Raw genomic sequence first — 19,358 nt, 5'->3', positions numbered from 1 at the left:
ATCATGAAAGCTGAAAAATTGGAACACCATCTAACCATCATCACTCTTTATCCTCATCTTCCCCATATACTTACAAATTTTTTGGTTAAACTGCAGTCAATCACTAATAATGTATAATGTGGATCTTGTTTTCATTCATGAAAGTTTTTTTTTCCTCCCTGAGGTTTCTCTTTTTTTGTGTGTGTGTGATTCTGGGGTCAAACCCAAGGCCTCACACATGCCAGGCAAGCACTCTGCCATTGAGCTACTTTCATTTTTAATGTAGTTTTCTATATATTTAATTTCCTCCAAGTGCTCAAATAGCTCTGTCAAATGCCTGTCAATTCGATTTCCAAATCAAAAGCATATCAAATAAATTGCTAAGAATACAGTTTATTCTAGAGAAACTTACTCTTGTGTCCTGTATAGCCAACTCCTTTCTGGGGAGATTGCTCCCTCAATGTGATGCACACCTGGATTTATGTCTTCCTCCTTTTAACTTACTTTCACATCCTCTTGAAGAAACTTGGGAGTCATCTGGGCCCTATTTTGTTCCTTAGCCTGACATCAAGACATCAAACAGATAACAAAATTCAATAAATTTTGTCTCCCAAACACCTTTCCAATCTGTATCCTTGTTTCATCTTCAAGGTCATTTCTCTGGGCCAGGTTGTCATTAGCTCTCACAGATTCCCTCAAGCCCACTGTACCTGGTCTCTCTGCCTTTGGGTTTCCCTGTTCACAATCTATTCTGAGTGCAACTAGAACTATCTTTTTAAAATACATATCTGATATTACTGTTACTCAGATAAAGCTTTAAATGGATTTCTACAGATTTGGGGATAAAATTCAAACTCCCTTTTAGCAAAGATTGGGGATAAAGTTCAAACTCCCTAGTTTAGCAAACTCCTCATAACTTCTCCAGCCTCATTTCTCCCATTCTCTTGCTTGCATTATATATTTAAGTAATAATGAAGATTTTTCAGTTCCTTAAATATGGTTCACTCATACCCTAGAAATTCTGCTCCTTCCTCTTGTGGTGAACTCTTAATCCTTGTTAAGTTTTAGTTTCAATGACATTCCTCAAGAAGGATGCTCCATTGAGTGTTTCCAAAACACCATTGTTTCTCCATCCATCATAACAGACAACATACTTGATTGCAACCATCTGTTTCTTCATGCTAAAGAGTACTTCCATCTGTTCAATTGCTATTTTCCCCATTGACTAGCAAACTACCCTGCACATAGAAGATGCTCAATTTTTAATGAAAAATTAACATGTATCCATATTAGATTGTAAAATTCAATTTTCTACAGGATCTAAGCAGGCAATTTCAACATGGGAGCTGGCCTAGGTCAGACAAGTGGCAAACTGGATTTGCTCCATCTAAAAGCCCAGCATTGCTGTTATAGCTAACATTGTTAACAATTGGAAATACGTTTCTCACTAGATCTTTTAAGTTTTTATAAGAGAAATCATGAAATCTGCGAAAGCTAAAACGTTATAAATTGGGTACTAACTCATTTCAAAAGATATTGTATGGTCAAACTGTTAATAAATGAGTGAGAGAAAAGACAATGAAGAGCTATTAAAACCACAGGGAGCCTTATCTGACAGACAAGCACTGGCTGATGTGGGCGTCTGTGTCAAAATCTTCCCTAGCCTTAAAATTTTATCTCTTGTAACCAAGTCTCCAGAACCCTCCCTTTTCACTGAAAACCATGTCACAACCCCCATCATCCTGACAGCCCAAACATCAAGATCCTCACAAAGGAAACTTGGCAGAGGCTATTCAAAGGATAATAAATTAAGGGGACAAGAAACTAAGGCAAACGCAGAGGGGACTCAATTTCTTTAAAATCTCCAATTCTGTGAGCAGCGCACCATCCTTTCTCAGAGGTGGCTCATGCAGTTCCTTTACTGTTAGTCAAAGTCAAGAGTTAGCCCTGGATGGGACTCTCTGGAAACTTCCCTGGGACTCCCAATAAAACAGGAGGGCAGGAAGGACGTGATGTCTTTCTCTCTCAGAGGACCCACTCTCTCCCTTGAGAGTATCCCCCTTTCCCTTTTCCTATCCCTTTTAACAAAGTCATGCCTGTTTCCCTGAGTTACATATCTGAAACCTTTCTGGCCTGATCACAAGAACTGGAAGAGCAGGATCTCTGCACTACCTGTTTCACGGAAGGTGCATGACCTGTAACAAACCAAGGACTGGCTACATGTTTCTGATCTCTGAATGGATCAGATTCGTATTGCTATTCTCCTCACAGTGATGTTCAGACCTAGATTTCTCACTGTGGTTTGCAAACTTCATGAAAATGTTGGACTGGTTATCTCATATTTTGCATCTAAAATAGAATTTGTTATATTTCTTTACACAACAGCCCCTTTCAATATTTAATAGTATAATTCTCCCAGTTCTCAAGGATGAAAATCTTATCCTTGATTCTGTTTTCATGTTCTTCCACAAGTCTAGTCAAATGTTACTTTCCAGAAGGTAAAGTAAAAACATGGAATTTTGTATAATGCAAACTTACATTCATACTGGAAGAACTGTGCCATTTTCTAATTGTATAAATTTTGGTGATTCATTAACTTGTTGAGTTCCAATGTACTTAAATTTAAAATGAGGATGACAAAGCCAAGTGACAGGATTGTTTACAGAACAAAAGAGCTGTTGAATTGTCTAACACAGTACATGATCTTTACAGGATTATTTCATCCCCTGCCTTACCTTTTGTTGTTGTTGTTGTTGTTGTTTTGTTTTGTTTGATGCCTTCTCTTCTTTACTAAGCCCTATTACCAGTCTTCTTTTCAGTTGCTACTGTCTTAGCAGTAGAAAACTGTCCAGTGTGCTAAGACAGTAGGACCTGTTCAGGCTCATAAGCCAAGGTTACTTTAGGAGATTAGTCACTACTACCCAACACTTAAAGGAGAAAATACAAAATATAACTATCATATACATCTAAGACCCTCAATGCCTTTTAAAAAATGATCTTCCACTATAACCCTAAATTTCATGCACCTCCTCTCATCATTTCAGCTCACAGAAAGACTACTACTTACCATCCTTTCCATTCACTGATTTTAGTATTTCTTTTACATATTGAGATCTTTATCATTTCCCTCAAGTCCTACCAACCATCTGAGATCTTTATCATTTCCCTCAAGTCCTACCAACCATTGCTATCTGTACCCATATTTTCTCTTTTCTCTCTCATTAATGAATGGATTGCATCTATATTTCTCAGATAAATCCTCTTCATGTATTTGGTAAATTTCACATCCTTTTGTATTCAGATCATGGCTACTACAATTATTCCATCAATTGCTTGCATTTAGTTTCTCCTGCTGTCTTCTCATTTATTCTTAAGGATGTACACAGATGTGCTTAAATGTCACTGATCTTAAAATAATGACAGCAAAAAGTATCTTGACCTCAAACTCTTCTTCAGCTTGTTTAATTTCTCTGCTTTCCTCATAGCAAAACCTGGTAATAGAGGCATCCAAACTCTCTGTTGTCCTTCAATCCACCTCAGTAGTGTTCTCACATTGTTATTCATATCAAGATCACCACTCACTTCTACACTATTAAGTGCAATATTTCCTCCTCTGTTATCTTAGTATCTTGGTCCAATTCCTTCCTCAAATATTTTCTGTTGCTTTTTGGCTTCCTTGACAACACAAGCTTTTCTCCTTCTCAACTACCCTTTCTCCTTGTCTTCCTCCTCTATCAATAGCAATTTTTTCTAAATTGCTTTCAGATTCTAATTCCCCAACTCCCACATCCATTCCAGTAGCAAAGTCTGAAGCACTTCTCTTTTTCTTCACTACTTTCAGTTTGGCCAAAGTCTCTCAGCTGAATATCTGTGATGTCTCTGATCTCGTTGCCTCTGCTCCTCACTTGTTATAAAGCATTCCTACTGCAGCCAGAGAATATATTTAAAAACATAATCTCATATACCCTAGAGATTTGTGCTCTATCTGATGTGTGAGGGGTAAAAATTGACTCCCAAGATGTAGGCTCTTTATTCACCTCGCTGTTTCTTTTGCTGAGAAGAAGCTTTTTAGTTTGAATCTATGCCATTTATTGATTCTTGATTTTATTTCTTGCACAATAGGAGTCTTATTAAGGAAGTCGGGGCTAATCTGACATGATGAAGATTTGGGTCTTCTTTTTCTTCTATTACACACAGGGTCTCTGGTTTAATTCCTGGGTACTTGATCCACTTTGAGTTGAGTTTTGTGCATGGTGAGAGAGGGGTTTAATTTCATTTTGTTGCATATAGATTTCCAGTTTCCATAACACCATTTGCTGAAGAGGCTACCTTTTCCCCAATGTACATTTTGGCACCTTTGTCTAATATAAGATAATTGTAATTTTGTGGGTTAGCCTCTGTGTCCTCTATTCTGTACCATTGGTCTAGCAGTCTGTTTTGGTGCCAACAACATGCTGATTTTGTTACTATTGCTCTGTAGTATAGTTTAAGGTCTGGTATAGGGATGCCACCTGTTTTACTCCTCTTGCTAAGGATTACTTTAGCTATTCTGGGCCTCTTATTTTTCCAGATGAATTTCATGACTGCATTTTCTATTTCTAAGTACTCAAAAGGCTAAACACCAAACAAACAAACAAACAAAAACCCAAAAAACTCCAATAACCCAATTAATAAATGGGCCACAGACCTGAACAGACACTTCTCAGAAGAGAATATACAATCAATCAACAAATATGTGAAACAATTATTGATCTCTAGCACTTAGAGAAATGCAAGTCAAAACTACGCTAAGATTTCATGTCACTCCAGTCAGAATGGCAGCTATTAAGAATACAAACAGCAAAAAGTTTTGGCAAATATGTGGGGAAAAGTCATACTCACATTGCTGGTGGGACTGCAACTTGGTGCAGCCATTGTGAAAGAGTTCTTGGAAAACTGGGGATGGCATCATCATTTGACCCAGCTATCCTACTCCTTGGTTTATACCCAAAGGACTTTAAAATAGCATACTGTTGGGACAGAGCCACATCAATATTTATAGCAGCACAATTCACAATAGCTAAACTGTGGAACCAACATAGATGCCTTTCCATAGAGGAATGAATAAAGAAAATGTGGCATATATACACAATGGAATATTAAATAAAAGAGAATAAGATCATGGCATTTGCAGGTAAATGGATGGAGTTGGAGAATATAATGCTAAGTGAAGTTAGGCAATCCCAAAAAACCAAATGCCAAATGTTTACTCTGATATAATGAGGCTAATTCATAGTGGGGTTAGGAGGGGGAGCATGGGAGGATTAGATAAACTCTAATAGGGCAGAGGGGTTGGAGGGAAAAGGAGGGGGTAGGGGTGTAGAAAAGACAGTGGAATGAGATGGACATCATTACCTTAAGTATATGTAGGAAGACACAAATGGTGTGAATATACTTTGTATACAACCAGAGATATGAAAAAGTGTACTCTATATGTGTAATATGAATTGTAATGCATTCTTCTGTCATATATAACAAAGTAGAATAAAAATAAATTAAAAAAATAATTTCATATTATTGTTTTGCCTAAGTTCTTCAATGCCACTTAGAAGAACATTTTAAGACTTTCTGTAGCTCAGCTGAACTTATATGATGGCCCACCACCTCTCCCATCGACCTCTGCTGCTGTCTAATACCACCCACCCCTTACTCTATACATGCTTGCTTCCTTTCATTTCTTTGTGTGAGCCACACTCATTCCTATATAGACAGTCCTCTCTGCCTAGAATGGTCTTTCTTAGTTCTTTCATGGGTTACCCCATCCTATAATTCAGGACACAGCATAAAGTCTCTCCCTAGAGACACATTTACTGTTCTTTCAGCCTAAAGAAGCCTCCCAGCAATTCCTCTACTTTATTTTCATCAAATACCATTTGATATTACCTAAAATTTTCCTTTGAAATTATTTATTTGCATTCTTCTTTGGCAGTAAAGTAGATTCTGTAAGAATAGGAACTTGCTGGTCTTGCTCAATAATGTGTTGCTGGCACCTAGAGTGCTGTTTACATATAACCAGAATCCAAGAAATGTTTGCTGAATGAATGAACAAATCAACTGATATATTGTATCCAATGTCTGGGGACTTTTCTACCATTAAAAAAAGGTAATAAAGATCAGCAAGTATGTTGTGTTAATCAGATTTCAATGAGATTTTTAAATTCAGAAATATGAATTTTAAAAACCCAAAACTTTCCACATAAAACAATGTTTTTGCAAATCTGTCCTTCATGTCATTCTTCCATAGTACTCAAGAGAGTCCTTCAACAATATATATTTATTGAAAAAAATTCCTGTTCATTTAAAAGCCAAAATAATTACCTTAAAAGAACATACTGGAAAATGATGCTCCAGGCAAGGAATTAAAAACAAAGTCAATTTTTGATTATTAATGTATCACTTACACATATATCTGAAACAGTTTTACTCTGGATGTGGTTGCACATAATCAGATGAATTCTACACTTTGAGCACTGGAAGACAGAATAATGTCCCCTAGATATCTGTGAGGGATTGAAAGAATTCAAAAAGGTCATTTTTCACTTTTATTTAAACCCAGGATCTAAGAAGAGGCCTCCAGAGATCATATGTGGAGCTAAATTGGAGCTAAATGCCAAAGTTGTGAACCATTCCATGTTAATGGAAGCCAGACACTTAAAAGAATGATTGTCAACATGAAATTATACAATGAGGCAACTTTATTGATCAAATAGCAGTTTTTTATGCTCTACATTTGTAAATTTAGGTCATATTTAATAGAGCAATCTATTTTGTATGTCTCAATCATGACAATTGTTTAATCAGCAACTATAGGGATATGAATAGCTTTTTTCACTTCAACAAGATTTCCTTTCAGTGGTAGGAAAAAATAAAATGATCAATGATCATTCAAGTTTTGATGAACTAAAATCATAACTATGAATTAGCATCTCAAAATTAGTCATCCCCAAACTTTCTTCCGTGAATCCTTTGATCTCATTAGCCTCTCACAAAATAAGCCAGTGTCTTTAATTTCAAATAAGCTTATTTAAAGATATAATAAAAAGATGGACTTAGACAAATAACTTAACTAAATGAAAAGAAGAACCAAAACAAACAAAAAAAGGGAATATATGTGATATGTAGAATATTGGTGGACTCCTCTTCTTTTGTTTGTTTCTTTGTTTGCTTCTCTAAAAACTATTCCCCTAATCCCATGAAAACCTTGATCTTCCTCTTAGGGCCTCTCTCATTGAGTATTATTTGTGGCTACAGATGGAATTTGCATCTGAACATATGTCACAGGTAAGTGGGGGACTATGGAGCTTGCCATCCTCCCAACAGCCACAGTGTAGGGTTCAAATTGCCACCGTGCTGCAAATTCTGAGTAGCAGTCTAGGACTTTTAAAGCGTTCCCATCTATAGTATATCATTTAGCTCCCACTACAATCCAAGGAGAGGCAGGAACAAATTTGTTAACATCTACTGCTGATGATAGAGCTAAGGCTTCAAGGAGCAGACCTGTCCGGAGCCACATGACTAATAGTGGCAGACTGTTTTGTTAAGCTGAGGTCCTTTCTTACAGAATTCTTTACATAGTACTATAGTACTTCTGTAACCAGTAATTATTGTCACTGTGGTGCTTGTCACAGCATCTCCTTCTATTGTTCATCTTTTTTTTTCTCTTGGATTTTAAAAGAAGCTAAAACCAAGGAATCATAGAACATTCAATGTGGAAGAATTTTAGGAGACTATTTCCCCCTCCACTCCAATACATTTCATGGCACTCTTCCTTTGATTGCCTCTAGTATCAGAGAGCACATTTCTGTATTTGAGAAAATATCATGTGGCACATTTGCCTAGAATGTTCTTTCTTTTTATATGAATAAGGTACGGTACATGGAATCTGAGAGGAAGAAGAAAATGGGAAGAGTGTATGATATAAAGTCCTGGACTATGAAAGAGCCACAAAAGCTATCCTTTCTTTTCCCATCACTCAGGATAGGCAGCAAATTTTTTTAGAAAAATTGTTTTCAATAAAAGTTATCTTTTCTGTGTTTTATGTGAATGTAGATATAGTCCAACTTTTCCTTTACTTCCTCACTTCTCATCCCTGTCAAAGATCTGATTCTTGGTAAAATAATAGCACATGAGAGGAAACTTCTTATGCTAATGTTTTATAGTAATGTAAAGTGTTTTGGCAGTATCTTAATACAGGTTAACACAGTCCAATTATACTAGACATCTCCTAGGGACACTCAAGTCTGAAACTTTGTTGGAAGCGAATCCATGGACCTGGTTTCCCAGAGTCTCGTCTCTTCTTAACAAAAGCAAGTGTAGATATGAAGGCTTATTTTTTTTTCTTGCATCTCACCTTACTGACAATATTGAATGTTAATTCAATATTGCTAATGGTGTTAAAATTTTACTTTCATTTTTCCTATATACTTATGAAATTGAATTTCAACAATTCCTTAATTAAAGCAAAAAGTTGCAGTAAATTGGATTCTGGAGCTCAACTTTGTGTATTATAGCTACGTAGTCCTAAAATGATGGGCAGTATTATGAAAAAAGTTGCACATGTGTGTTATGAAAGAAGTAAAATTTTGTAATCTTTATGCATTTCAAAAAGTATATATTTTATTTTAAAAAGTGGATATATGTTATGTCCACATAAATGATTATTATTTGACAATCAAAATTAATAAAGTCCTGATTCAATATAGAACTTTGAAAAGATAATCAGTGAAGAAACACTCACAAAAAGCCCCAGACTTTATGATTCTATTTATATGAAATGCCTAGAAATATGCAGATTCCTGGGGGAAGAAGTTGGCAAAGGCTAACAGAAGTAAGAGCATGAAGTGACTGCTAAGAGGTAATTGGGGTTTTTGAGGGGATGATAAAAATATTCTAGAATTAGACAGTGATGATGATTGTGTAGTTCAATGAATATAATAGAACCACTGAACTTTTTAAAGATGTATTTGATGGTATGTAAATTATATCTCATTAAAACTCCTGTTTAAAAAAAACAGTAAGTTTACTGCCTCTTTTCTTGTGAAAGGATATAATTTATTTTGTGCTTGTTTTATGAGTGTCTTCCATACTGGACAGTTGAAGCATTGTTTTTAAAATAAAATAATAAAAATCACAGGAGAACTGAAAAATATTTGCTTAGTAAAAGAAGGAAAGTGACACCTTCCACATTTTTCTGGATTTTGAAATTCAGACACTTGGGATTAACTGATTTCGATAATGCTGGGCAAAGCATTTTAAAGATACCATCAATGTGCCTGGAGAGAAAATTACCAGTTTTTAAGAGATACAGAGCTTAATATTCAAGTTAATATTTGTTTGATTCTCCTGCAAATTATTTTAAAATATCTGTGTGACTTCCCTATGTCTCACTAGTTATGTGTGCACTGTGAAGGTTTTCATAGCACTCTGACAGAAGTGAAACCTTACCCCCTCTGATATAGAAAACAGTTGATCTGAAGCTTAAATGTGCAATGGTCAAGACCTTAAATCTCAAATATCTGGGAAGGTAGGAAGTATGCAGAATTAATTTTGAAAGCACAACATAGTAATTTGCTATCTCCTTTTCTTATGTTCATTGAGCAAACAGGTTTCTATAAGCCATAGAAACATAGATCCAAATCAATTTAGATGCTACATTCCTCTTACCTATGGATTCTTTTGACTGCATCAGCATAATAACATTTCCAAACTTTACAGAGTTGCTATGACTTCAAGGGAACTACAAGTAATTCTTAGGCAAGGGCCAGTGGTTTGTTTGTACTACCCCTTTGCTTTTAATGTTTAATATTTGTTTCTCTGAAAATGTCTCTTCCTTTATCTTGATTGTGTTTTGTCCTCTGGTTTTAACTGTGAAGTCTAGGAGAATGAACCTTAAACATCTGGGTCTAACTCTGACCTTTCTTCTGAATTATACCACATTTTGTTCATTGAGATTTGGGTACATTGTTTCAGCGGATAAATGTTTTTATTCAATAAATCAGTATCTAAAAACAGGCATAACTAGAATTATGTCCAGAGGGGAAAAAATCAAGATGATTAAGAGTCTGTAAAGCATGGTCTTGAAAAATGGTCCAAGAAACTTGAAAATCTGTCTTGGAAACAAGAAACCCAGGGCAAAGTCAGGAATTCCTTTGATGCCCTTGAAGAATCAAGGCACTGCTTCTGGACACATATTTCCTTGTCCAGGGAAGGCATGCCTTAAATAATCTTTGCATCTACCTGAGCTACTAGCTAAGTGTTGGATGGATGGATAAATGGATGGAGAGAAGAAAACATTACAGATATACTGCAGAACTTTCTAAACACAAGAACTTCCCAATGATACAATTGTCTACCCTTAAATTAATGATTTCTTCCATTCAAATAAATATTTTTGAAGAGGTTCCATGACTTGCAAATAATAAGTCAACATTTTTGCACTGGGTGGAAAATTCGACTAGTTTTTAACTATGGGATCCTAAAGAGCAGTGGCCCCTGCCAACACAAAGCACGACTGTTAAGTTATCCACCAAAATTTTGATTTGTTGTTACTATGACATAACCTCTCCTCTCCTAACCCAAAGACTTTTGGTGAGAATTTTTGATGGCTCTTTGATATGCCAAGGGGAGTCATTTAACTTTTACAGTCTTGATTTACCTATTAGTAATAATTGAGGACTGAATTAGATAATCTCTGAGGTTGTAGTTACTCAATCATGATGCAATATCGTGATACTGTGAGTCAGGGAAATCCTATGAGGAAGCTGTAGTGTTATCACAGATGTGCTACATAGTTATTTTGGGTTACAAAACAAAGACAAAACCATCACCTGGGGGACTGTTTCCCTAGAAGTGTCTTTGGAGTTTTTGTAGAGAGATGAGGTCACACCACATGTTTTGTTGGATAGTCAATACCTAGAACTATCCTGAGATGTTACAAAATATAACTTTTGCTTGACTGAGGGTAATTATCATGAGATCTTATTTTTTCTGTGATAGGAGAATAATAAATACCAGTTATTGAAAAACTTTCTATTTCCTGGTACTCCACATGTATTATCTCATCCCCGGAGAGAGATTCCAGTCCTTCCTTCCCTCCTTCTTTCCTTCCCACCTTCTTTCCTTCCTTTTTATTTTCTGCTCATCCTGCCTTATTTCTTCATCTATGCACATATCTACTGTTCACCAATCTTTATTCCTTTCTTTTTGTCTGTCTTTTACCTTTTTCTTTCTTTTCATCCCATCCCTTCTCTCCTTTCCTCCTTCCTTCTTTCATCTGTCATTCCACAAGAGATTATCCTATTTTTCCAATTTTTCTAAGGAAGAAACTGAGGCTTATAGAAAATAAAAACCTTTCCAACCAATATCAATAATAAGATCCAATCCCAGGTTTATCTGGGTTCAAAACTCTCAATCTCTAAAATATTTCTGGGATCAATTGTAAATGCTTAAGTGGAGAAAACTTAGGAAATATGGTGCTTCAAATTTAGGTCCATTTTATTTTAGATATGGTGAAATTGACTTCATCTACCAAGTTCTCTCCCCACATAATATAATTTTGGTTATATGTGTGTATATTTTCCAATATTATTCATATTCTCTTTTAAAAAGTTTGTCAATTTCAAAAAATTTCTTCATATTTCTTTTCTCATATTTGTTGTCCACACCACTTCCAATGTAATACACATGAGTTGCAGTCTCTTGCACTGTCTATAATTTTAAGCTCCTGATTCAAAATAACAAGCAAAGCAATATTAAATTATAAAGTGTGTAGGTGTCTGCCTCTGAGGGAAAGGCATGCAATTTTGCGTTTTTACTTTTTATTAGATAAAATTAAGCAACAGATAGAACTATTCCTAATCAAAATACTTCCTGTTCTTTCAAATCTATTTTTGCATCTATTCTGACATACTCTTGATATATCTTTGCTAATGCCTTTAACCTTGACTTTTTGTTCTCTCTCTCTGTTGTATAACAGCCTATATTACAGATACGTGACTAGATAGAATATTTTCTCTATAAAGTATCCGAAAGTAAAGGATAAAAACATTTATAAAAGGCAACCTTTACCATACTATATTATCACAACTTTATTACTCAACAAACATGAAATCACAATGGTAAAAAGATTAGAGGAATAAAAAGAATGCAATAAAAGAAGATGGCACACAGAAATACAAAGTTCATCCAAATTTGAGGACTTAAATTCTCAAAGAGCTGAACACTCTGCCAAGAGTCTTTAATGCTCTCTGTATAGCCACTGAGCAAGAGTACCTTTTCCTCCTAAAACCATCATTCTACTGGTTTGTTGGTGGTGTGCACTTCAGCACTCTCCCCAGCAATCCTCCCTATTGTGTTGCTGCCTGGAGTCACACTCCTCCACAGAGGTAGCCATCCTTATCCAATCCAATGTGGGCAATGCCACTTTTCTTGACATCCCAGTGCATTCTGTCATCAAATGGCAAAGGAACTGACCATCAGTAAACTTGTAACACCACTGGGGCCAATGAAATCCAAGGGCAAGTTAGTTGAGGAATTTGGGGGGAGATACTTTCTTGTCCTTCTCAGAGAATTTCAGAACCAGATATTTCTCTTTCTGGGCCCTGAAAGAGGGAACTCAAGAACTGGTGCAACTATTCTGCCAAGAGAGAAGCCAACTTCAGAGGAAAGGTAATCTCATAGGAGGGCGAACAGAAATGAATCAATTCTGGATCCTGTCCTAAGATGGACCTTCTACTTATGTGAGCTAATCAAAACTATTTCTTTCCAAAGTCAGTTTGGATTGGGTTTTCTATTACTTGGAACATTTAAAGAGGTTTAACTGATGCAACACTTCTTTTATTTTTGTTCCTTAATTTCATATATTTCTAATAATGCATAAATATATCCATGTATAATTATGATTATACCTCAATATATCATATGCTGTAGAAGAATCTAATTTATAGGACTTTTTATGAAAGTAACAAAGATGAATTTAAGATCTAACCGAAACCTTAAGAGATTATGTGAGAAGTATAAAAAGCACACCAATTATAGGAGAATTGATAATTTCTCCTTAATTCTAATATTTTGGGAAATATATATAACTATTCTTGTAGCTACATTATTTTTATTTATTGCTATTTCATTGTTTTAACCAACCAAACAGACAAAATATCTTAAGATTTATCTTCCAAGCCTACTTATTCCTAGTGAGCTACATGATGTACAAGACTCTCCAATGGCATTATTTTATTAATGCATTAAGAAAAACAATGCTATGTGCCTCTGAAGACCTTTGGCTGTCTGGGTCCTCCCTCTTCTCTCTCCAAATGCTCATCACTCATCAACATACACCTGCAGCTCCAGACTCCTCATAATTCTACTCCTCTCCCCCAGGTATACCATCTTAATTTTTGTATCTGTGGTTTTGGTCAAGTCCTTCCCTTACCTCTCCAAAAATGGAACTCTTCCCTACATAAGCTCTACCTCAGTATTTAGCTCTTTTGCTTTGATTATACATTACTGAGCACATGACTTTAATGCTTCAGTTCTTCTCTGTAATTATGTTTTTTAATCCTCAAGAGCAGGGATTGAAATTTAGAATCGCCACTCCCCAATGCTTCAAGTATATGTAACAGAGTAGATATTAAGCGAATAATTGCTTGATTAATTAACCATGCTTTATTATTTACCTTACAAATCCTGTTTCATGGATCTAGCCAAAGATTTTAAGATAAATCAAGATTGCCCTAGGGTTGACAGATTTAGCAAATAAAAATACAGGATACCTCCTTAAATCTGAATTTCATATAAATAAACTATTTTTTGTATAAATTTATCCCATGCAATATATGAGACATAAGTAAGGTATAAAATTACCTATTTTTAATCCAAAATTCAAATATAACTGGGTAATATCTGCTTTATTGGGCAATCCTAGATTGGTCTGACCTAAAAAAGATATGTGTTCTTATTTTTCTAAATTAGAACAAAATACTACATGTGTGATTTGTTAAACCTTATATGATTTTGCTAATCAAGCCCTACAGTTCTCTATAAAGAAAGCCCTCTGCATTGTTCCACCATTCAGTGAAAATACACTGATTGTGTATCCATTGTGTGAAGGTTACCATGTGTGAGTGTGCACAGGGAGATGAGGTTTAGTGAGTTGCTTTTCCCCACCCTGAGGACTCCCTATTCTACTGGAAGAGACAGCCCATTTCAGACCAACCTCTACTTGACATGCAATCCTGGTTTATTAATCTGTGTGGCTGACAACTCTTTTAGGCTTGACACAGCCCTCCTGAGAAAAGATCGAAGATAACACTATAAACTTAGGTTGTCAAAAATGAGAGAGATTATTTTTGAAGTACACATTAAATAATACCTAATTTTTAAGCATTATGTAAACAGCATGATTCATAATTATAATTGAAAACAATTACTCATCATTTGTCTTGATCAGCACATTGAATTTTCAGGTTTTTTTTTAAACTTTATTTTATTAGTTCACTTTTTTTTTTTTTTCAAATGTGGTGCTGAGGATTGAATCCAGTGCCTCATTCGTGCTGGGCAAACGCTCTACTACTGAGCCCCAGCCCCAGCCCCAGCCCCAGCTTCGAATTCTCAGATTTTGATAATGAAATTCGGGTTTCTCAGGTGAAAAAAAATCTGATTATTAAATTACTTCATGTGTTTTTTTTTTAAAAAAAGCATAAGCAAATTTAACACGGCATTTTTTGCCCTGTCTGCTGCATAAGTCCTTCATAGGTAAATGCCATGTTGGCTACTTAATCTAAGTGATTTATTTAGGCAGTTGTTAGGATCCACCCATTCTACCTCTCTGCTGTGACTTTGGTTGATCTTAGTTAATTTCTTATTCTCCATTATGGAGAGAACAGGGTAATGGGAGGCCTGGTTTTCTTTACATAGCACTGTGTCATAATGGAGGTGTGTATGTAGGCAAAGTTTGACAGTCAAAATTTTTAGCAACTATTTTTACCAGCTATATGCTACATAAATTCAGTGTTATTTTTAAAAATCAAATATTTAAAATCCAGAAACAAAAACACATTTTTTTCATGACAGTGCTCTCTGTGTGTGTATGAGGGGTGGTGGGGAAGAGAGAGAAAGAGAAAGAGAAAGCTTCCTCAGACTTAAAAATATAGTTCAAGGTTTTAAAACAACATTGCTTTAACGTAAACATACCAATTTTCAGTTCTAGAATAGAATATGTAGTTTTTTTTTCTTTTCTTTTCTAAACAAGCCGATGATCTCAACCCTTTGATCTGTGTTTTAAAGAGCACTTTGAAATAAGAAGGTGTGACCCATAAAATGATGACTTTTGTGTGGTTCAGTTTATTATTAATTCATCACCTGAAATTACACAGAGCGGTATTAAAATGTAACAAGAATACGGGGGTAAATTAAATCAGTCCCCATCATTTGCTAATTACCCAGACATAACGCTATAGTTAACATTGTCATTATGCTAAGTCCTTCAAAATTATGAAATTCTCATTTACACTCTATGTTTTATGTTGTCAAAAATTACCTTGGGTAGCTCTTCAATTTGATTGGCATCTAGATAAAGCTCCTCTAATGTCCGCTCAAAGTTAAAGACCTCCTTTGGCACCTGCTGAAGGCTGCAGTGGGAGTAATCTAAAACTGAGATGATTTCTTCTTCACCTCGGAAACATCGGCACGGCACCAGACGGCCGATGATTTTCCGTTTGGTGGTCATCTCCAGGCACTGCACTAGAAAGAAACAGAAAAAATAAACAAACTGCTTAATCAACTGCTTTTCAAGGGCTTTCTTAGAGCTTATTTAGAGCTAATTTTGGCACGTATTTTATAATTTTATCATACTTTACAGTTTATATAGGACATGCACATGCAATTTACTCCAAAAAAAAAAAAAAGTGGAGGAAAGAAACCTCTGGAATTGGAAAAGACACTTCTCTTATTTCTGCAAAAACATTCAAGTTTCACCCAGTGTCTTCTTTTTTGATTCATAGATTTATTCCATCAGCGAACAGGTTTTTACAGAATAAACTAGACTTCGGAAATACATGATGAGTTGAACAGTTTGTTTTTGTGCAGCGTGTGATCAATTGGACTACAGATTAGACATGGAACTCCTTATTTACTTCAGAATTTTAGTCTGTCTTTAGGAATTCTGTGATTTGGATGGGAGAAAAGAGACTGCAATCGTGGTACATATTCATGTGACATCTTGGGCATGTCCTTTTCCTATTCCTCTAGGAAATGCCAAATGCCATGAAATTGGCACAGACTTGTGTCATGGATCCTTCAATATTTACTCTATTGCTTTTCAGGTCATTTTCTTCTAGACTTTAAGCTCTTAAGGGCTGGGACTGTTTGGTTCATCTTTGTGTTTGACACAGTGCCTGACATATAATTGACATTCACTAACGACTGTAGAATAAACAAATGAATGTGCTGGTGAATAAATTAATGTATCTGGGACTCTCAGGATCACATCAGCTACCGATAATTTTCTTGAGACTTCTCATTCTAACTCAAAGATCGTGATCTCTGTGATTATGTCCCCAGGAAGAATAGGTATATAACTCCTGACTGTGCATGCCGTTTCTCCATAGAGTAGGTGGTGCCTTTAAGGAGATCTTGTCTTACTTATTTTTCAATTCACAGTATAAGCACTTGGCCAACTATAGAATCAGCATTGAATGAACATTAATTTGAAACTTGCATTCAATTTGTAAATTTATTTTTAATTAGAATATAAATTTATTTTTAATTAGAAAATAAATTTAATGCTGAAATAGAAATTAGTGACATTTTATAAAAATGAAATAAAAACTATATAGCATTTTGCTTTTGAAATTGCTTAGCTAAAGTCAAATTTTGAGGCAACCAGGTAGAATATACTTAAAAACTATAGAAGATTCAGTTCAAAGTCATCCTTATTCCTCTTTAACTTCTGACATTAATGAAAAGATAATCTGGAGGCAGGTTTATGGGTGAGCACTTATAGATGGCTGTTTCCACATGGTGATTATAGAAAGTTTACTAAAAACATATAAAACATGAATTTTTCATTAATTTGCCTGAAACTCCTACACTTCCCAGTTTTTACACTTTTAATGTTTTATATTTTTATTGTTAATTTTATATGTACTTTACATTTTTATTTTTTAAATTAGTTTGTAATAGTTATATATAATACTGGGGTTCATTTTGACATAATCATATAAACACGGAATATAATTTGCTGTTTTACTCCCCAGTATTTCCTCTTTCCCTCCTTTTCCCCCTCACCCCTTCCCTTTCCTCTGCTCTACTGATCTTTTATTTATTTATATATTTTTTTAAAAATTAGTTCATTATGGATATACATAAAGGTGAAATTTACTATGGTATATTCATATATGTGCGTAGAAAACTTTGGTCAGGTTGATTCCATCACTCCTCCCTTTCCCTATGCCTCCTCCCTCTTTCTCAATCCCCTTTCTCTGCTCCACTGATTTCTCCTAAAGCATAGGAATCAATAAGTGGGACAGTAGCAAATATAAAAGTTTCTGCACAGCAAAGAACCATTAAGAGCATGAAGAGAGAGACTACAGACTGGAAGATCTTTGCTAACCACTGCTCAGATACGGGACTAGTTATCCAGAATATATCAAAAAACATAGCACCAAAAACCAAATAACCCAATTAATAAATGGACAAAACAACTAAGCAAACAGTTTTCAAAAGAAGACATATGAATGACCAAGTAAATATATTAAAAAATGTTCCACATCCCTAGCTATCAGGGAAATCCAAATCAACACTATATTGAACTTTCATCTCACACCAGTGAAAATTGCAAATATCAGGAATACAAATAATAAACGTTGGCAAGGACATGGGAGAAAAAGGTCTACTCATACAGTGTTAATGGCACTGTAAAGTTGTACCACCACTCTGGAAAGCATTATGGAGATTCCTCAAAAAACTAGGATTGAAACCACCATTCTACCCAGTTGTCCCACTTCTTGGTATATATTCAAAAGATCTAAAATCAACACATGATAGGGGTACAGCCACATTGATGGTTATATCGGGGAAATTCACAATAGCCAAGTTATAGGACCAGCCCAAGTACCTGTGAACAGATGAAAGAATTATGAAAATGTGATATATACACGCAATGGAGTTTTACTTATCCACAAAGAAGAATACAATTATGGCATTTATTGATACATGGATGGAGCTTATAATTGTATAATACTTTGCAGTTTATATAGGACATGCTAAATGAAATAAGCCAGACCCAAGAAGTCAAGGGTCAAATGTTTTCTTTCATACAATGAAAGTTAGACCAAAATAAGGAAAAAGAAAAAAAAAGAAAAGCAGTGGGCAGTTGGGGGGAATCCCATGAAAATATACTTTCTATTTTTTTAATTTGTTTTAAGTAGTTACACATGACAGTACAATGATCTTGACATATCATACATTTGAATCAGATGGCGTATAACTGCTCATTTTTCTGAGTGTACAGGTTGCAGAATCATATTGGTCATATAGTCACGTTTATATATACAGTAATATTAATGTATACTTTCTATTTTTTAAGAGTCTAAATCACAAGATTTTGTAATTATTATTTTACCTGGCCTTGTTTGATGCCTTCATGTCCCTACTTGGAGTCTAGCACATATAAGACATCCTAATGTATAATGAGAGCAACTAAGAACAGAGCAGGGAGGAAGAGCAGGAGGAAAAGATTAACATTAAACAGAGACATGAGGTGGGAGGGAAAGGGAGAGAAAAGGGAAATTGCATGGAAATGGAAGGAGACCCTCATTGTTATACAAAATTACATATAAGAGGTTGTGAGGGGAATGGGAAAAAAACAAGGAGAGAAATGAATTACAGTAGATGGGGTAGAGAGAGAAGATGGGAGGGGAGAGGAGGGGGGATAGTAGAGGATAGGAAAGGTAACAAATACAACAGTTACTAATATGGCAATATGTAAAAATGTGGATGTGTAACTGATGTGATTCTGCAATCTGTATTTGGGGTAAAAATGGGAGTTCATAACCCACTTGAATCTAATGTATGAAATATGATATGTCAAGAGCTTTGTAATGTTTTGAACAACCAATTAAAAAAAGACATCCTAATGGTGCCTTAATAATTATGTGACATCTGTTAGATACCTAGTAGATGTATTTTGGAGTTTTTATATTGTAAAGGTAAGTGATGATAGCTTAGATTCTTTTAGTTATGAGAATGAGGAGAAGTGATTTTTGGGAAGGTAATTAAGAAGTCAAATCCACAGACTTATGGTGGAATAGAAGGGTGGTAGAAGGGGGGGAAGTGGAGCAGAG

General features: G+C 35.2%; 1 protein-coding gene across 7 annotated transcripts in view; it reads right to left on the bottom strand.

The window, feature by feature from the left end:
• Nucleotides 1-19,358, bottom strand: part of Lrrc7 (leucine rich repeat containing 7) — a 552,277-nt gene that overhangs the window by 322,862 nt on the left and 210,057 nt on the right. For all 7 annotated transcript variants that reach the window (XM_058581585.1, XM_046451172.2, XM_058581588.1 and 4 more), the window contains one exon: nt 15,554-15,756. In XM_058581585.1, the coding sequence (XP_058437568.1) occupies nt 15,554-15,756 (203 nt within the window). The remainder of the gene's footprint in view (nt 1-15,553; nt 15,757-19,358) is intronic.

The sequence above is a fragment of the Marmota monax genome, unplaced genomic scaffold, assembly GCF_021218885.2.
Source record: "Marmota monax isolate L192 unplaced genomic scaffold, Marmota_monax_Labrador192_F-V1.1 WCK01_AAM20220418_F8-fsc00023, whole genome shotgun sequence".
Taxonomy (NCBI): Eukaryota; Metazoa; Chordata; class Mammalia; order Rodentia; family Sciuridae; genus Marmota; species Marmota monax.
Note: the sequence above shows the minus strand (reverse complement) of the source record. Positions and strands in the feature narration are given on the sequence as shown.